Source organism: Chanos chanos, chromosome 2 (genome assembly GCF_902362185.1).
Source record: "Chanos chanos chromosome 2, fChaCha1.1, whole genome shotgun sequence".
Taxonomy (NCBI): domain Eukaryota; kingdom Metazoa; phylum Chordata; class Actinopteri; order Gonorynchiformes; family Chanidae; genus Chanos; species Chanos chanos.
In genome coordinates this window covers 4,816,663-4,836,561 of record NC_044496.1, presented here as the reverse complement: position 1 = coordinate 4,836,561, position 19,899 = coordinate 4,816,663, and the positions used below count along the sequence as shown (strand labels likewise).

The following is a 19,899-nucleotide window of genomic DNA, read 5'->3' as shown; positions in this document are numbered from 1 at the left end:
ACAAATAGTTGGTGTGAGAAAGAAGACGTAGGCCTCCACATGAAAGGAAGGCAGTGTCCAACTGTCTGTCTCTCTGACAGGTAGTTTGTAAAAAAAAAAAAAAAAAAAACCAGTAAGTATGCGCTACAAGTTGCCAAACTTCCTTTCCTTTAATGTGTAAGCTTGTCCGAGCAGAACACAAGTACTGGTCTACGATAATGTGTGGTAGTACTCTGTTTTCTTTATTTTTTTTTAATCAAAACCATAAACAGAATTTTTGTTGTTGTTGTTGGTCTAATGTATTTATTTATCACGATGCAGTCCCATTTTGGACAACTAAGATGTACGACTTTATAAAATGAGGGTTTTTTTGGGGGTGTTTTTGTTTTTGTGATGCAAATCATTTGTTAAAAGTTGGGGGAAAAGAGCAGGAGAAAGAGACGTGAACCCTTCCTTAAGTCAGCACCCAAACTAACGCTCCAAGAAAGGCAGACAGAACAATGAGCAGCGATCACCCAAAAAGAATTGTCAAGATGGAGGAATAAAAAAAAAAAAAAAAAAGAAAGAACGAAAGAAAGAAGAAAAAAGATCTCACTTCCCATACCACGGACATCAATCAGCGCAAATAATTCCTCAAAACTTTTTTTTTTACCCCCATCCCCCCCACCCATCCTTTTTTTTTTTTTTTTTTTTTTTTAAGTCGAACTTTAAATGGCATTACATATGTAGCATGGCATGAAAAATTAATATGCCGAAGCTGAAAATGTCACATGTAATGATCTCGGAAGTGCTTACCTCCTTAGCTTTCTGCTTTAGCCGTGCCTGCTCGGGGTCTTCCTGCCTGGAGCGGCTCTGCGGTTGAACAAAAAAAAAAAAAAAAAAAAAAGAGGGAGAGAAAGAGGAGAGAGAGAGAGAAAAAAAACACAGGTTAACAGCTGCTTTATAGACCTCCTCATCTGTTGCAGAGCGCACAAAAATAGTACAGAATGGGAACAGGATACAAGGTGTCAAGGACATCGTATTTGAATTCAGAGATGTGCGATTGGTGCGCCTCGGGGCGTCACCCTTTAAACCTGCTCCAAATCTAGCCGTAAATAAGCCGCTGGGGGCAGATTCTAATCAAAAGACGGTTATTAAAAATTCTGCACCGCAAGGGGGGGCGGGGGGGGGGGGGGGGGGGGCGCGCATGGATGTGCCGGAACTCTAGGAAAGCGGGCAACGTAACATTCTCGCTGTCTTTCTCTCTCGCTCTTAATGTCTCTCTCTCTCTCGCTCTTTCTTTCTCTCTGCCTTTTGTTCTACGCCGTGTCCCCGTTCTAAGGACAGTGTCTCGTTAATGACCGTTAAGACACGCCAGCGTGCAAAAGGTCTGTGTTTTTCTTTTTTTTTCCAGACCAAACACTCGGCCACTTCATCTCATCCCCGTCACAGCAGCAGAACGTGGACTCGGTGCCCACACGTCCCAGACTGTGCAGCGACACGTTTTGGTGAGACGTCACTGCTGTACTGTAAGGGTTACCTGAGACATCAGTGCTGCCTGGGCTGCCTCTGCAGTGCTGTTAAAGGTCAGAACCATCTCTGATATTTTATTACTCACATACTGATCCCTTTATTAAAGAGCGGGTCCTGTCTTAACGATTTCCTTACTTCCACAGAAAGCTACAAAGTAACCTCCCACCTGCCCTTGCAATGTCATTTGAATTTATGAACTTTGCAATCAAATATATACAGATACAGATACAGATACAGATACATGTAAGTTCCAGCCCCTGGTTCCTCTGTGGGTTTAGTGACTGCTCCTTTTCTTACTGATCATCTCACTGTCTCCAGAACAGGAGGCAACAGTCCTGCCCTGCTCTTCGCTAATTGGCTTTAAATGTATCAGTCGGTTCACGTACTGGTCGGTATCTCAACTAAGACTAATGCATTTGCCCACTGGCCCAAAGCCACGTCCCTGAAGACTTGAGTCATATTTTTAAGTGGATGGTGAGGGTGGAATTATTTTAGTAGGTTCGTGCTTAAGAGGTCAAACTGAGCTGAACTTAAGAGAGAGAGAAACAGTAAGGTGGGGGGGGGGGGGGGGGACAGACCTCCCCAAAAGGACATAAAATACGTTGTGTACACACACCCTGGGTACCACTAACAGACAGTCAGATTTTCTTCCCCCTTTTTTGTTTTTTTGTTTTTTTTTGTCCAGCATCTTTTAATTAAACACAGGGCGCTGCATTGTAGTCTGTGTGAACGCAGTGTGTATAGATATGAAATATTCATTACCCCCATGTATCAAATGCAGCCGAGGGACGCGGTGACAGTAAATGCGTGAGACGTAAGCCATTTTGGAAGCAGCAGGTACTACAGCACGCAGTTAAATCTCCTTCATACGAACCAGTTTGACCACTCAGTAGTTTACATACTGGGATCGGGCATTTGACTCGTGTCGTTGCAGAGAGGAGACGACCACCCCGGCCAAAGTCAACAAGGTCGGCGGAGCTATTCGCAGCTGCGAGGCGGCAGCGTCCCGTTTTCATAAGCTTGGGGAGGTATTTTAATATCGCGCCGTGGTCGAGCTATAACATAATAACGCCATTAAGATGGCTAGGCACACTCCAAGTGGAGGGGATCTTAACTACGCGCCATTGTCTCTATTCAAAATTAATTAATGAACTCGGCTCTCTCCTCTAATGTTTTCGCTACCTTGCTGCAGGCTACGGACATTCAGGACAGAGCCGTCTGATGGTGATGCTCAGTCTTTAATTCCCCGGTTAGGAAAGGTTGCTGGCTATCTGGACTTTGTTTTCCAGGGAAAAGCACAAAAAAAGGGCTCTGTCTAAATTGGCCAGCGGTACTCAAAAAAAAAAAAAAAAAAAAAGTAAAAAAAAAAAAAAAAAAAAAGAAAAAACAAGAAAGTGGTTTTAACCCATTACGAAGACGGGGTATGTTACCCTAAACAGAGATGTGTTGACTTGTGGAACAAAGGTATGCTGTGTACACAATCGTTAAGGTTAGCGTGTTATTTGTAGTTTTATTTGAATTTTGTTTACCATGTTGGCAGTGACCTGTTTACACTGTGTCATGTTTATTAAAGGAACCCCAGCGCCTGTGAGGTTGCCACACTCAGTGAAGCTTCATGAATGTAAAGAAATGATGGCATTGTATCGTAGTCCTGTGTCAGGGTGAGAGGTGACTGTAAGCTTATCAGAAACACAAAGCAAACAGAGGGGTTTGGGGATATTGTACGGATGTATATGGGAAAACAAGACAGAGTAACCAAGGACAGATCCAGCCTTTCCATCTACAGAGGACTGAGTGAGACAGTAAGACATTTTCACTCATCTATGTCTGTCTGCAGGGTGGCAACTCTTAACACACTGGTTCCAATAGTCTGTCACTGTCTGCCCACATCGACGGATCTAGGCTTAGTTTCCTGTTTTGTTTTGTTTTTTCTTTTAAATAGAATCATAGCTTGAACCATGACAACACAAAGCCAGTCCTAATTCAGTAGTAAAGGACATGGTTTTTAATACAGAAAGAAAAATGCGTAAAAACATTCATTTTAAATGACAAATTAAGACAAACATGCAAACATTTCAGTAACAGTATCAGTGTATTTTTAAGTAAAAGCATCATAAAAGCAGATGTCTAAGACCTAGTTAAACAATGGAGCTGGACAAACGACAGCGAAACTCACTTTGGCGGCTTTCAACAGGATCTCTCTCTCCTGTTCATCCTTCCGCTGTTTCTCAATTCTCTCCAGCTGCTCGAAAAACTTCAGCTGGGATCGTACGTCTGTGGACTGCTCGTACCAGTCCTCATCCTGGCCAGAAAGCAGGGAACGACAAAGAAAGGAGAGAGAGAGAGAGAGAGAGAGAGAAGGAGAGAGAGAGAGAGAGAAGGAGAAGATGAAGGAGAGAGAGAGAGAGAGAGAGAGAGAGAGAGAGAGAAAGAGAGAGAGAGAGAGAAAGAGAGAGAAGGAGAAGATGAGGGAGAGAGAGAGAGAGAGAGAAAGAGAGAGAGAGAGAGAAACAGAATGAGGCACGCCCAAACCACAAGTTTGGAGAAACTGCTCTGAAGTTCATATATATACATATACATTACACAAAAACAAATCAAAAGACTCAACTCACTCTGCAAAGAAAAAAAAAATTGCCTCTTTTTTCGGGTTATTTTGGAAGGAGAGGGCGGAGACCGGGGGCCGAGGGGTACAAGAGTAGAAAAACAAAGTTTGTGGATACGTAAAAAACTTGATGTGATAATTAAACTGTTTATTTCGGCGTGAAGCAATCTCAGATGCGTGCTCCTTTTCTCCAATCACCTCATCCACTTTATCTCAATCTTTCTTTCCATCTCATAGTTCTTTTTTTTGTTTTTTTTGTTTTTGTTTTTTGTTTTTTTTGTGACTGTGGTGATGTGGGTAACAGAGTGATGCTGAACCGAGAGACTTCAGAGGGCCTCTCATCCTTTCTCTCTCTCCCTCCCTCCCTTTGTTGTGCGCTGAGCCTGCATCTTGTTCCCGCGTTCCTGCATTAGACAGTAAGCCAGCCAAGGCTGGGCTCTTTCAGGACGTTCGCCTTTTTCGCTGATGTCAACACAGTGGCTTCACAGAGCGAGATACGAAGCTCCCCCGCTTTTAACGCGCCTCATTTACAAACCACAGAAAACGGCAAAACAACGGCGGCGACAAACGGACGCAGTGCCGCCCGTTCTCTACCCTCCCACCCCCCCACCAAAAAAAAAAAACAATAACAAAAAAAAAACAGCTTTTCAAGAGTTCCAACACCTTCTGTTTCTTTGGCAGGAGTCAGAGCTATTGTTTTGCACCCCGCTCTTGCTCTCTCACACCAGTCGGTTAAAAGCAGTTCTACTGCTGGAGTAAATGTCAAAAGGTCCCTTTACCCGCCAGGCCGTGCGGAGGAACCTTTTACTCTTTAATTGGATGTTTATCTGACTGAGTTTTGACTTTTCAGATGAGCGATCTCATATATATTAGCCCGACGCATTCAGGATCTCAGGGAAAGATCTTGTTTAGATGGGAAGTCATTGTTCTTTACCAGAGACCTGATGGAGCCACTTAATACATGGGACTGACGGTTTTAAAAAAAAAAATATATGAATAAATAAAAACAGAAGAGAGGTGTCGGTCACCTGTAGGCGCAGAATTGTGATAGACTGACATGTTTTTCTTTTTCTTTCTTTTTTTTTCTTGTTTGGTTGCTTTTAAAATGTATAGCTATAGTCAATGCAACGACACTTTTGTTTATTAAAATGAGTTAGCTATAAACAATTTGAAATTCCAAATCAAACAAACAAACAATACAAAACAAAACCAAAAAAAGCCAACATTTCGGCGCTTACTTTGCAGGAGTCGATGCGGTGCTGTGCGATGGTAGACACCTTTTCCAGTACGGTGCGCAGTCGGGACTGCGTGGCGTGAGAGATGAAGTGAACGGCCTCGACCGGAACCTCGGTCACGCCAAACTTCTTCGCTGAAAGACACAGAACCGAGAGATTCACTTTCGTGAATTTCTAAACGACCTCAATAACAGGCATAAAACAGTGCCCGAATCCAGAGCAGAGAACAGCACTAGGAGCGGCGGGAAGATCCGAGGAAAGGCGGGGGGGGGGGGGGGGGGGGGGGGGGGGTGTGGGGGGGTAAAAAAAAACACTGAATTAAAAAGCTCCTCGCTGCCTTTCATGTGAGTAAACGGCATTGACCACCTTAACTTAAAAGGATAATTAAGATCCCTTAGAGCGCTACACTTTCTGAAGTGAAGTGGAGGACGAATGTGGCGGGTTAGAAAACTATTAAATCTTTTTTTTTTTTTTTATTTATCATTAACATAACTTCCTCTTTGGCCTCACTTTAAGTAAACCACACCAATTATTTAAGTCAGCTCAACATTACGAAGTATATAGGTCCCTCGATCGCTTGAAACTAACACGACTGTAGCTTCCAGATAATTAGTGCACGAAATGTAAAAACATGGGCAACGATGATCAAAACGTTACAGAGGACCCCAAAAAAACAAAAAAAAAAAAAACAGGGCATAGAGATTTGCCATTAGAGGTCCAAAAATGAGGCAACACTTGCTGAGAGAGATACTAAGTCAATGCTCAATCCTGGTTTTCCACAAACAATTCCTTATTAGCCTTAATAGAATATCCACAAGCGACTGATATTCTGATATTCTCTCCACTGCTCTGAGTTTTTTTTTTTCCCTCTCCAAACAACTTTTCATATATTCTTTCCAGACTTCACATACTGCCCTAAAGAGAAGTTGGCAAACAAGATGAGCCCTTGGGCTGTGTCTCCTCAGAGCTGTTTCTGTGCTTGGGTTGGGGTCTCTGTCAGAAGTGGTCCTCTGAGATAACACTGCACTTTCATTAGCTTTGCAAGGCTACACAAGACAGCTCCAGCTGTGAGTATGTTCTAGGCCGGAGCATTTGGGGGGGGGGGGGGGGGCGCTGCCTGGCTCAAGGACAAGACATGAGCCTGCCTGCCTGCGTGCGTGCGTGTGTGTGTGTGTGTGTGTGCGCGTGTGCGTGTGTTTGTTCAAGAGTGAGTGTGTGTGTGTATGTAGTCAGTGAGAGACAGAGAAAGAGAGACGGAGACAGATTGAGGGAGAGGTGGAGAAGAAGTACAGCTCATAACTTGCGATCAATTTGTGATCAAGTGTTGTGTATCGACCAAGGCACTGACCAGATATATGGTAAAAGGGAAAAAAAAAAAAGAAAAAAACATTGAGCGCAGCTGCTCTGCAACAAAACGACTTCAGTGTGTGGTAATTATTACCAAGCAGAGAAGCCAAATACCAGGTTTTCCATTTGGTGGTGAACCAAATGCCCGTCCTCATCAAGGTCAGGGTCACTCTGCCGTCCCCAAACTGGGTTTTGTGAAACCCTAATCTTTTAGCATGTACAGGGTAAGGCTCATGTTGGTTACTGTCTGAATCAGGGCTGGCGCAGGGCTGTCTCTAGATCAGCTGTAAGTGAAGTCTGTGTCCTGTCTACCATCAGAAACAGGCTGAGGGGTTTCGAATTTAGATCAGCCATGAAGCCTCGGTCCCAGTTACTTTCAGGATGACGCCATTGACTGACTCCAGATCAGCTGTGGAGCCCGTGTCTTGTTTGACATCTGGATCAGAGCTGACATTGGCTGGCCCCAGATCAGCTGTGGAGCCTGGGTCCTGTTGCAGAGTGACCATAGTGGAGAAACAGTGCTTGGCACAGGGTAATTCAGGGGACCTTGTTCTGATTGAGCCAAGCTGGCAGGCCGAGGGACCTCCCCCTGGTCTGCTGTCAGATGAGAGCTCTCTACAACCAATCACTGACACAACACTGGCGCGGAAGTGCCACTCCCCAGCAGGGGGCGCCCTGTCCTCCCACTCAGGCCCCACACTGCCCCAGAGAAGGATTTAGATTTTTTCTTCTTCTTCGTCTTCTTCTTTTTTTTTTTTTTTTTTTATCTAGCCTCCTGCTCTCGGCGACAGGATAACAACCACACCAAGGTGCAATACAACAGCACCACCCCTCAGGGCCTTGCTGATATACTGTGGATTCCTAATTGAGATCCAGTGAGCAAAAAAACAAAAAAAAAACAAACAAACAACACAGGAAAAAAAAACACAGGAATATGATAAAAACAGGCACATTCCGCTGTGTGGTATTTACAGCAGCTACGTAATTACGGAGAAAGTAGGGAGGAAAAAAAAAAAAAACATGTACACGCCTCATTAAATTAAGAGTAGTTCGTTAAACGACATCATTTTTTTTCTCCACAAGTTTCGAGTTTCAATGTTTTAACTAACGTCACTTAAAATGAAAGGAAGTCGAAAAAAAACCCAACACGCATCACTCTCCACTGCAATGACACTACAGTAATGCACTGGTAAAAAAAAAAAATGTACAAGAGAAAAAAGAAAAAAAAAATTGTAACTAAGGACCCAAGTGAATGTTGTGAATTATGTAAACGCTTATAAGATGAGACCAGGTCTGTTAGCTTGCGTAAGCCTTTCAGTCAGATGAGTGGAACAGATATCAAAAAGTCCTGTGGATGAAAATATTCTGCTCCAGTCCATGGGACAGGCTGAGAGCATGCCTTCAAAAGCCGTCCCCATAAACTATTTATACCACGGCCTGCAGTTGAGTGGGTTCGGAAAGTCACTGAAGAATTCATCAGAAGAGGTGAGAGAACTGTTAACTGCACCGTACTTAAACTCAGGACACACACACACACACACACACACACACACACACACACACACAAAATTAAATAAATAAAAAAATAAAAAATAAAAAAAAGAAGAAGAAAAACACTAGAGCACCAGGGAGGTAAACCAAATACACAAGCCGAGAGTTTTGACAATGAATACAATCACCAAAGAAAAAAAAAAAGGACGAAGAAAAACAGGCAGATAAAACACCAGCACCACACAAATACTACATCTCAGTGTCTCTTCATGGCTTCGAGCTATTCAGAAAAAAAAAAAAAAGAAAAAATGGCCTACATTCCAATGGGCTCTAAAAAGTTTGGGTAACATGAAATATTTTGTTATCGACGAGTTAGGTGTCAGACAGCCCTGATCCCGCGAGGCACTGAGAAACCTTTCAGTGACATAAACGCCATGCGTTAGATTAGTGCGGCACAGACACCATTCAGGAAACGATGCCTTTGACTCCTCATTTAGCAATGAGCTGTGCTAACCCCACACGGACGTACCATCAGTGAAAAGCTATGTTTTACACTTTTATCGACAGTGTGCAGCTGTGACATTGCGCTTTAGTTAGAGTGCAGAGCAGTGATGTGTGTCTGTTTTTATGATGTGAAATATTGTACTGTGCCTATGTTACAGTACAACACCACACTGTATCTGTGCACCTGTGTGATGGTGTAGGGCTGTACTGTATTGTACCTATGTATAGGAGAATAGAGCTGCATTGTGTCTGTATAGTAGAATAGAGCTGTATTGTGTCTGTATAGTAGAATAGAGCTGCATTGTGTCTGTATAGTAGAATAGAGCTGTATTGTGTCTGTATAGTAGAATAGAGCTGCATTGTGTCTGTATAGTAGAATAGAGCTGCATTGTGTCTGTATAGTAGAATAGAGCTGTATTGTGTCTGTATAGTAGAATAGAGCTGCATTGTGTCTGTATAGTAGAATAGAGCTGTATTGTGTCTGTATAGTAGAATAGAGCTGTATTGTGTCTGTATAGTAGAATAGAGCTGCATTGTGTCTGTATAGTAGAATAGAGCTGTATTGTGTCTGTATAGTAGAATAGAGCTGTATTGTGTCTGTATAGGAGAATAGAGCTGCATTGTGTCTGTATAGTAGAATAGAGCTGTATTGTATCTGTATAGTAGAATAGAGCTGCATTGTGTCTGCACAGCAGAATAGAGCTGTATTGTGTCTGTATAGTAGAATAGAGCTGTATTGTATCTGTATAGTAGAATAGAGCTGCATTGTATCTGTATAGTAGAATAGAGCTGCATTGTATCTGTATAGTAGAATAGAGCTGTATTGTGTCTGTACAGTAGAATAGAGCTGTATTGTGTCTGTATAGTAGAATAGAGCTGTATTGTATCTGTATAGCAGAATAGAGCTGTATTGTATCTGTATAGTAGAATAGAGCTGTATTGTATCTGTATAGTAGAATAGAGCTGTATTGTATCTGTATAGTAGAATAGAGCTGTATTGTATCTGTATAGTAGAATAGAGCTGTATTGTATCTGTATAGTAGAATAGAGCTGTATTGTGTCTGTATAGTAGAATAGAGCTGTATTGTGTCTGTATAGTAGAATAGAGCTGTATTGTATCTGTATAGTAGAATAGAGCTGTATTGTGTCTGTATAGTACAGTAGGGCTGTACTGTATCATACCTGTGTAATAGAGTAGAGCCATATTGTAGTGTACCTGTGTAACAGAGTAGAGTTGTATTGTCTTGTACCTGTGTAACAGAGTTCAGCTATATTGTATCGTACCAGTGTAATAGAGTAGAACTGTATTGTTTCAGTATATCAGATTAGAGCTGTACTGTGTCTGTATGGTAGAGTGCAGCTGTATCGTACGGTACCTGTGTAGAGCTGTATATAATACAGTAGCGCTGTATTATGTTGTATCTGTATAGTAGAGCAGTATTGTATTGTATTGTACCTGAAGCTGTACTGTATCATACCTATATAGTGTAGAAAAGCTGTATAGTATCATGCGTGTATAATAAAGTAGAGCAGCACTGTATCCTAACTGTGTAATAGAGTAGAGCAGTACTGTATCCTAACTGTGTAATAGAGTGGAGCAGTACTGCATCCTAACTGTGTAATAGAGTAGAGCAGTACTGTATCCTAACTGTGTAATAGAGTAGAGCAGTACTGTATCCTATCTGTGTAATAGAGTAGAGCAGTACTGTATCCTAACTGTGTAATAGAGTAGAGCAGTACTGTATCCTATCTGTGTAATAGAGTAGAGCAGTACTGTATCCTATCTGTGTAAAAGAGTAGAGCAGTACTGTATCCTATCTGTGTAATAGAGTAGAGCAGTACTGTATCGTACCTGTATTATAAAGTAGAGCAGCACTGTATCCTATCTGTGTAATAGAGTAGAGCAGTACTGTATCCTATCTGTGTAATAGAGTAGAGCAGTACTGTATCCTAACTGTGTAATAGAGTAGAGCAGTACTGTATCCTAACTGTGTAATAGAGTAGAGCAGTACTGTATCCTAACTGTGTAATAGAGTAGAGCAGTACTGTATCCTATCTGTGTAATAGAGTAGAGCAGTACTGTATCCTATCTGTGTAAAAGAGTAGAGCAGTACTGTATCCTATCTGTGTAATAGAGTAGAGCAGTACTGTATCCTAACTGTGTAATAGAGTAGAGCAGTACTGTATCCTAACTGTGTAACAGAGTGGAGCAGTACTGTATCCTAACTGTGTAATAGAGTAGAGCAGTACTGTATCCTAACTGTGTAATAGAGTAGAGCAGTACTGTATCCTAACTGTGTAATAGAGTAGAGCAGTACTGTATCCTAACTGTATAACAGAGTGGAGCAGTACTGTATCCTATCTGTGTAATAGAGTAGAGCAGTACTGTATCGTACCTGTATTATAAAGTAGAGCAGCACTGTATCCTATCTGTGTAATAGAGTAGAGCAGTACTGTATCCTATCTGTGTAATAGAGTAGAGCAGTACTGTATCCTAACTGTGTAATAGAGTAGAGCAGTACTGTATCCTAACTGTGTGATAGAGTGGAGCAGTACTGTATCCTAACTGTGTAATAGAGTAGAGCAGTACTGTATCCTAACTGTGTAATAGAGTAGAGCAGTACTGTATCCTAACTGTGTAACAGAGTGGAGCAGTACTGTATCCTAACTGTGTAATAGAGTAGAGCAGTACTGTATCCTAACTGTGTAATAGAGTAGAGCAGTACTGTATCCTAACTGTGTAATAGAGTAGAGCAGTACTGTATCCTAACTGTGTACTAGAGTGGAGCAGTACTGCATCCTATCTGTGTAATAGAGTAGAGCAGTACTGTATCCTAACTGTGTAACAGAGTGGAGCAGTACTGTATCCTAACTGTGTAACAGAGAGGAGCAGTACTGTATCCTAACTGTGTAACAGAGTGGAGCAGTACTGTATCCTAACTGTGTAACAGAGTGGAGCAGTACTGTATCCTAACTGTGTAATAGAGTGGAGCAGTACTGTATCCTAACTGTGTAACAGAGTGGAGCAGTACTGTATCCTAACTGTGTAATAGAGTAGAGCAGTACTGTATCCTAACTGTGTACTAGAGTGGAGCTGTATTGTATTGTGCCTGTGCAATAGTGCAAAGCAGTACAGTGACATATCTGTAGTAACCGTTTAGAGTTGTGTTGTATTGTGTTTGTCCAGTATTAACAGAGCTGTGATGTGTTGCGTTGTACCTGTCTCTAGGATACGTCTGTGGAGCAGGCCAGTAGGCAGGAAAGTCTCGTCCTTACAGGAGCGAATCTGAGTGCCAACCAGCTCCGAGTTGGTTGCTAAGATGCGGGCGCTCTCTTCATTTAAGTTCACCCCGGCCATGGACGCCACATCGTTGATGTCATCATCGTCCCTAAAAGCAGACAAGACAAACCTTCCTCTGTTACGTGTCTTTAGGTCTTAGAACAGCAGAAGCTAGCTCCTTAGCTTCATGTTGGTAAAACATTTCTACAGCAATCAGAGAGAACTTCTGTATGAACAAATAAAAGTACTAAAAAAGGGTGATACAAAACTATTCTACTTCCTAGCTGTCTCCAGAAAGTATTTCAAAAATTAAAATGTGCTTTAGTGTGTGAAGAGATTGGCAGAATGTGGAATGAGTTACTACCCCTGAATCATGAGGAAACTCATCAGATACAACACTGATGAACGGTGTAAATAAAAAAAAAAAGACAAGCCAACAATACAGATCATTATTATATGTGAAGATAAACCCTGTCTAAAATACTAGTACTACTCATGAGCCAGGAACTGAGCCCGTCAATCAACTCGAAACACACACTCCAAAAAAAAACAAAAAAAAAAAAACAAGGGAAAAGGTTCTGAATGGGGCGGGCATTGACCTTTATTGACAGCTCACATGCTCACATCACTGTCTCCCCTCAGTGACGCTTTGGTACTGTCCTAATTACTGCATGTTAGCACTGTGGAGCTTCCTCTGCTGCTGGCACAGCTGAAAACAGGCTCAGAGTGGCACTGACAGAGGGCACGGTTCACTGTCGAACACACATGGGGGGGGGGGCATCTTCCACGCTGGTCCACACTCATTTACGTTCGCACTGCTTCTGCCAGTTACGACAGAGGTGCCCGTGTATCTGAGCCACACTTCCTATCTCTCTCTCTCTCTCTCTCTCTCTCTCTGGGCACCGGTAGGCAGGCACACTCCGCGGCCTCCCCCCTGCCGACGCTCCCGTGTTCCTCTCTCCTGGGCCAAGCTACCACGATATGAGTGCTGACATCGCAGCAGGAGACTGACACAGATGATTAGAATCCTCTCTCCACGAGGAGACCGCACCGCAGAGCCGTGCGAACGCAGCCAATGCCTCAGTCTAATTACTGCACTGTCCGGCACTTAATGAACAACCCACATCCATAGGAACCTGGGCACATTCGTTTCGTTTTTGATCTCCCTCCTGAGTGGTATATCTGCGTAATGAGCATCATCATTATCTTTATCATCATCATCATCATCATCATCACTACAATCATCTTCTCACTTGATACCAGTTGTGGTTTCCTATGGAGTCCACCTTAACTACATATAGACTTCCATTTAGCATGAACAGCGATACAAAGCGCATGTGTGTGCACGTGGTCTGTACTGAACCACTTTCTCGAGATCCCAGTGGACGTTCTTCATTGTTTTTTTTGTTTTTTTTGCCACCAGAGAGTTTTGAACTGGACCTTGGGCATACTGAAGCTACATGAGCAGCTGCAGCTGTGTTTGAGAGCAGAGCACCGATATGCCAAGCCAGGTCCTAGATTAAATCTGCTGACAGGAGACAGTCTGGCTTATACGGAGGAGCAAAACCAGCAAGATGCACAGCAACGGCAACGCCTGCACTTGACTTTGTAGACGGTCACGCAGAGAAAGGAACATCACAGCTATCCACATTTAGTCCAGCTTTGGTGACAGCTGGGCTCTGCGCCAGTCTGAGAGAGAGAGAGAGAGTGTGTGTGTGTGTGTGTGTGTGTGTGTGAGTAAAGAACTGTACGGATATCCCTCTGATTACACATGGAGAGTGGTTGGATTTGGACAGATGCAAACACACTCACTGGTGGCACCACAGAGTGGTCCACCACTCGAGAAACTGCTGGGAGAGAGAAACAGACACTGAAGAGGATGGCGCGACAGCTGGATCTGCCATACTAGAATCATGTTTGCAGCGTAGACCCCATAGAGCCCTCAGTTTCAGCTCAGTGTTCATGGAAACTGGGAGTTAGGCCATATCAGTATAAGTATCCTGCTGGCCTCGCAACAGCAGTACAATGATAAAGCTCCACTCCCTGAAATCTTTTCATGTTACCTCAGCACTGACAATTGATTCTTCTCACAAAGGTTTTTAAAGAGTAAAAACTGAGCTAGTGTGAAGGCTTCAATTTTCAACAACACAATGAAACTCGTTGTAAAAAAATAAATAAATAAATAAACCGTCTATGTAGTTCGAGGTAACAGTAGGAGGGAAAACTTGTAGCAAGAAGATTTACAATGGACAAACCACATGCCTTTCACCACAAGAACAGACTGGATCAGTCAGCTGCTTCAGTCTGGTGCTCTGACAATGGCCAACACAGTTGTAGCACAGAGGGGTGAGTATATGATGACCAGACCGACAGAGCTCAATCCAGTATGGTGCACTCACAGGTAACCATACGGTGGTACCAGGAGCGTCAGAAGCTCCATGTCCCAATTCTTTCCTACTCTGAAATCCCCAAATTAACTATGAACTCCTCTAACTGTCCCCTCTCAGAAACGCAGCGATGCGGCTAGCATACTTTTCCTCCAATGCCCGTGAAGACAGCTGCTGCTTGTTTTACCGTAAGGAACTGCCTAGCCCAATGTTAAAGCGGTTCGATAGACGAGCGATTAACGTGACAGCATAGCCAGTCGACATCCTGTTACTACCCATAAACTGTGACAAGGACGGGAACCTTTGCCAACAAACCCCGTGCTGTTGCGTTGCTCTGAACCACAGGTCAATGAGAGTGGTAGAGCTGGGATTCAGACGCTGAACTCGGAGACAGTGCGCGAACAGAGTGTGCCGTTCGCGTAAGACGTAACTTAAACAGTAAATATAAATTGGTTGTAATAAAGAGAAACCCCCCTTCAATTCGACAAAAACTTTGACACGAACGTTCTAGTCCTTAAACTTCCCGGCTAATGAAGTTAATAGTGACGCAAGGCATCAGCTAACAGAGCTACAACGCACCCTTTAAAGGGACGCAGCAATAACGAGTCGACAAAATACAGTACAGAAAAGTTACAGATTACAAGGAACCCAGAGCTAATCAACGGTTCCATACGCTAGTCTGCACGATCAAATAGTCTTTAATCACAAACGGTCGACAGTTAGAGATGTTACAAAACAAGGAGTCAACGTGGACTGTGTGCTTGTCAGAATTACTAACCGTACAATACCACCCAGCAATTAGCACTGTTGCAGACTGGCGACGGAGTATAAGATATAATCGCCATGCTAGTGCGATTGTAAACTTAATTTCAAGCGCCTTCTAAAAAGATTACAATGATGAGGGCTAGGGGATACTGTGAGGTTAACAGGGCAGGAAGCCACCGAAACGCGACGAACACGCAAAGGCACCGGAGGGGAATGGACGTCAGTAACAAGCAGGCCTGACAGCTTAATTACCAACGCTGCTAAAGATTTATTGGTTTATCAATCAGCACCCCCCGGCTGCAGCTTTCCCCAGGGGAGAAGAGAAAGGGCCATTACCATGAACTCTGTGGCCTGTGTGACCCAAACTCACAGCCAGGACTAGTCATGAAGGGCCACACCCTGACAGACACACACTCGCATACAAAAACACGCAGAGTGACATTAAAAAAAACAAAACAACAGAACTAAAAAGCTCCTCTGCTAGCTCTTAGGAAGCTGACACACCAAGTGAAATAAAGGCCAAACAAACTAAAACAATGTGGACAAAGGCAGAGCAGCACAAAGTCATGCAAACTAGAAGGGAGGATCTCATTTACATCAACAGAGCAATTTAGCTTGTATTTATATAAACACACACATGAGCGCACACACACACACACACACACACACACAAACAACAAACAATCGCATACATACAAGGAGCAAGAGTTAACCATAACTGCACTTCTCATTCTTATGGTTTGTGACTATAGACATTTGGTGCAGTCTCTCAGAACACAGTGAAAGAGAGAGAGAGAGAGAAAGAATGTGAGACTGTTCTAAGGGCATGAGAAAGACTGAAGAAAAGAGAACGACGGGAGAGAAGATGAAAACCTATGGAATTTGCTGTTAGTATTGCCTGTAGTCATGAAACCCAGCTTGGTAAAATGCTGCCCCCTTGTGTTGGCTCTCAGCAATAGCTGCAGAGTTTATCTCAGTTTATTTGGTCTTCCTCCCTCCTCCCACCCACACTCTTTAAGGAGCCATACTGTTGTGTACCTGAAAGAACCGCCTCCAGGGTCGTTGAGCTTGTTTTTCTGATTTCCAGAGACCTGCACGGCAAAGCCCACTGGACTTTTGCCTGCTTGGATGGTTGGTCCCTTCCCGACTGTGCCTTTGGGGGGGGGACAAAAAACAAAAAAACCAAACAAACACAAAGCAATATTATCATGAGGTGTCCTGCCACATTTCCGTCAAAATGCCTCCTGTCTGAGAACTACCTTCAACCGTTCCTGTCACACGAGGGAGAAAGAGAGAGAGAGAGAGGCAACTCTATGTCTCTCTCTCTCTCTCTCTCTCCTAAGGTTTGTGTATAAAACATCATCCTGTCAATATCACTGCTCTTCAGCATTCCCCTCGTTATACTCCGCAGCACATCCTCCTGCTTCCAGACAGGTTTGCGGAGAAACACGAAAGACTGCCAGAGTGAATTTCAACTTGATTTTAACAGGCATGTTCCTCGCCAAAAGGCAACAGAGTGTATTTTTAGAACTTTCGCCGCATTCCAATTTAAGGACATACACCACCTACAGATCAGACTCTGCAGGCGATCTGACAAAGAGGCTGATCAAATTTGTATGTACATGTGATCACAAAATTTTCACACACACATACACATACACACAAATGGAACACCTGAACACACACAGACTCGTGTGTGACTAGATCAGTGTTGAATGATCGAGTGCATCAGTGTTGAATGATCCAGCATTCATTACGTTTATACTATAGTGTCCACGTTAAAAACATGACTGGTAAGGTGTAAAACAGGTCTGTTTTTTTTTTTTTTAAAGGGGGGGGGGCACGTGTATATTTTAAATGTTGGTTGTGGGGCGAGATGCTGCTGAAACAGTTCAGTACTTTACACCCACGGGACAATATCACAGTCAAATATCGCTGTCTTCACCCCAGCAGGTACCGTCATCATGTGAACTGGATTTATGTTTTATCTGGTTGGGTCTTACTCCTGTAGTTATTTGTCATGTGATCAGAAATGTTGGAACGGCGTTATTCCTGCCCGGGTTGCCACGGAGCTCTTACCTGGCGCTCGGACTGTCTGCGTGACCACCATCGGCATTCGGATCGGACTTCCCAGACCCCCGGCCCGCTTAATTCCCTTAAGAGGACAGAGACAAGGACATAGACAAGTCAAAGGCATCAGGGAGGGACTGTATGAATCTAACAGATCACCCACCACACAAAGCAGTTCCCACAGAATAGGTAATTTTTTTTTGTTTTTTTGTTAACACGTGGTAATGTCGTGTTGTGATAACCATGATTGAAAAGGACAGTGGAACAGAGCACAGAGGTTTTGGAAAACAAGCACGTTTACTGCTCCTTATCTTCGGGGGGGGGGGGGAAGTGATTGGAAGAAGAACATGAGGACACACAGGAAGTGAAAAGGTGGAGTGGGGGTGGGGTGACGATTTGGGGCTGGGGGGTAGTAGAGGAGGAGGTGGAGTAGGAGTAGGAGGAGGTGGAGAGAGGGTGGGTGTGGGTGTGGGGAAGGTGGGGGGGGGGGGGGGCTAATAGAGACACTTCCTTCCTATTGTGGGGCTGATAGCCAGGCCTGGGGCCTGTGAGAATCCATTTCCAACCGTTTGCCTCCCCTCCCTGCATATTTCTCTGTCTAGTTTTTCTTTTTTTTTTTCCTCCCTTATTCTTTGCCACTTGCTATATTACTGTTCAAACCCCTGAAACTGATGGAGGCCATTTTCGCCCAGCTCGACTTCGGGCCCCTCTCTCAGACTTACTGTATAATACATTTGGCAATGCAACTACCACCTCTGGCGCCCCACACACACACACACACACACACACACACACACACACACACACCCTCTCAGAGCAAATGGAACTAACAGAGTTTAAGAAGCCGACTGGGGTTGGAATGGTGGAGTATTTCAAAAAATAAAAGAGGGTACAGAGGTCAATTTACAAGGCTGTTCCCATCATCAGCATCACTGTGCCGACTGGAGGCAGATCTACGAAGAGAGGAGAGGAGTGGAGTGGAGAGGAGAGGAGAGGAGAGGAGAGCAGGCTGGCTCACTGAGCGGGGACGGAGACAGTTTGGCTCAGTTTAAAATCCTGTCGCAGCACACGCCGCTGCAGTAGTACAGAGCGTAGCGGCTCTGACCCTCCAACGACCCAGTTACCTCCTCTCACCCGGCCACTTCCCAGCAGACAAGTACGCTGGGCAGAAAAGCCACTGTCCCAGTATGAGAGAGAGAGAGAGAGAGGGAGAGAGGAGCGAAGGCCTCGGGCGTTTCAGACACTCGCTGCCAGGAGCGTCAGGTTTTGACCTCGTTTGGGTTACTTTTTTCAGGCCCAGTTTTGGAGCTTTTGCTATGCAGAGGCAGAGAGAGTGGATGGGCTCTGGGCCTGGTTCACTGGCTGTGTGCTGATGGGACACACAAACAGAGCCTTCTGTCAGGCTCTGAGCCATATACTCGCCATTCACTGTAATCTACATGAACTCTTACTGTCTTCTGACATCGCACTGAGAGGAATATGCTAATCTCCCACTACACTCCAAATCAGTCCTATTCACTGAACGTTTTTGTTTTTTTGGTTTTTGTTTTTTTTTGCTAGATAATCTCACGGCCGATTGTGCTCTTTTCTCTTCCTCTGTCTCTTTCTGCCTAAACAGAGAGGATCTTACATGTGCTTAAGCTCAGCTTCTTCTTTTGAGATTTGAGGGCTTTTTTTTGGTTTGTTTTTTTAACGTATTCTACACATTACAAAATACAGGGTTAAGGAGGAGAGACTACTTGGGAGTTCTGACATACTGGCTTTGAGCAGCGTTTGCAGGTTACACGGAGTGAAAGGGCGATGCACCTCTCCACTGTTTCCTCACGGTGGGTATTTTCCCTTTTTTTTTTTTTTTTTTTTTCAAGGGTGGGGGTACATACCAGGGCAGTAGTGTGGGTGCCTGCTGGCAGCAGGCTGGTTGCGGTGGTGCTGTTGGGTTGCCTCGCCCGGACGGCGAGACCCGGTTGGACGGGCGGGGCCGGGGGGCCGACCGTCTTGGCCTGCTGCAGGGGCTGTGTGAGTGACTGCTGGCTGTTGAGCAGAGACAGCCGCAAAGCGGGAAGGCTTTTCTGTCGACGCAGAAGGAAAATACGTCAACTGCGAGTGAGAATGCGGTCCCGCCGCATGTTTAAATATTAACACAAAATCAACACGGACAAAATAAACAACAACAACAACAAAAAAAAAACCCACACACTTTACATTTTTTATGCATGTATACAGGTGCATTCGATAGATAGATGTTAACTGATAAGACACAGGGTTTGTGTGCGTGCCTTTGATCTTTCACGCCGTTACGTTTGACAAAGCTCATTAACACCAGTGCGGTCGGAAAACATAATGTCAAAATGGTGCCGGACCACACTTGCAACTGGGATTAAAAAAAAAAAAAGAAAAAAAAAAAAAGAAAAGACACAACAGCTCGAAAAACCAATCTGTCCGTACATCTATTTCAGGCATATTTTTTGACGTAAGTGGCCTAACATCGCATGACAACGTGAGTGCATTTGTGGCCAGGCCTGCGACTGGGTGGCATGGTGTGACAGTCATTGTGGATGGCTGGACGTGGCCCCTGGCTATCAGAGAGCACGGCTACAGGCTCCCCTGTCACAGCAGCAGCGCTGGAATCAGGCCACAGGAGCTGCCCAGCTGATGGCATGAGGGCTGCCTGACTCTGTGTGTGTGTGTGTGTGTGTGTGTGTGTGGGTGGGTGGGTGAGTGAGTGAG

General features: G+C 44.1%; 1 protein-coding gene across 1 annotated transcript in view; it reads right to left on the bottom strand.

The window, feature by feature from the left end:
• Positions 1-19,899, bottom strand: part of LOC115805439 (transcription initiation factor TFIID subunit 4) — a 67,515-nt gene that overhangs the window by 29,988 nt on the left and 17,628 nt on the right. The window contains 7 exon segments of the mRNA XM_030766022.1: positions 775-831; positions 3,668-3,793; positions 5,332-5,462; positions 11,890-12,059; positions 16,141-16,255; positions 17,182-17,257; positions 19,053-19,241. Coding sequence (XP_030621882.1) covers positions 775-831; positions 3,668-3,793; positions 5,332-5,462; positions 11,890-12,059; positions 16,141-16,255; positions 17,182-17,257; positions 19,053-19,241 — 864 coding nt within the window.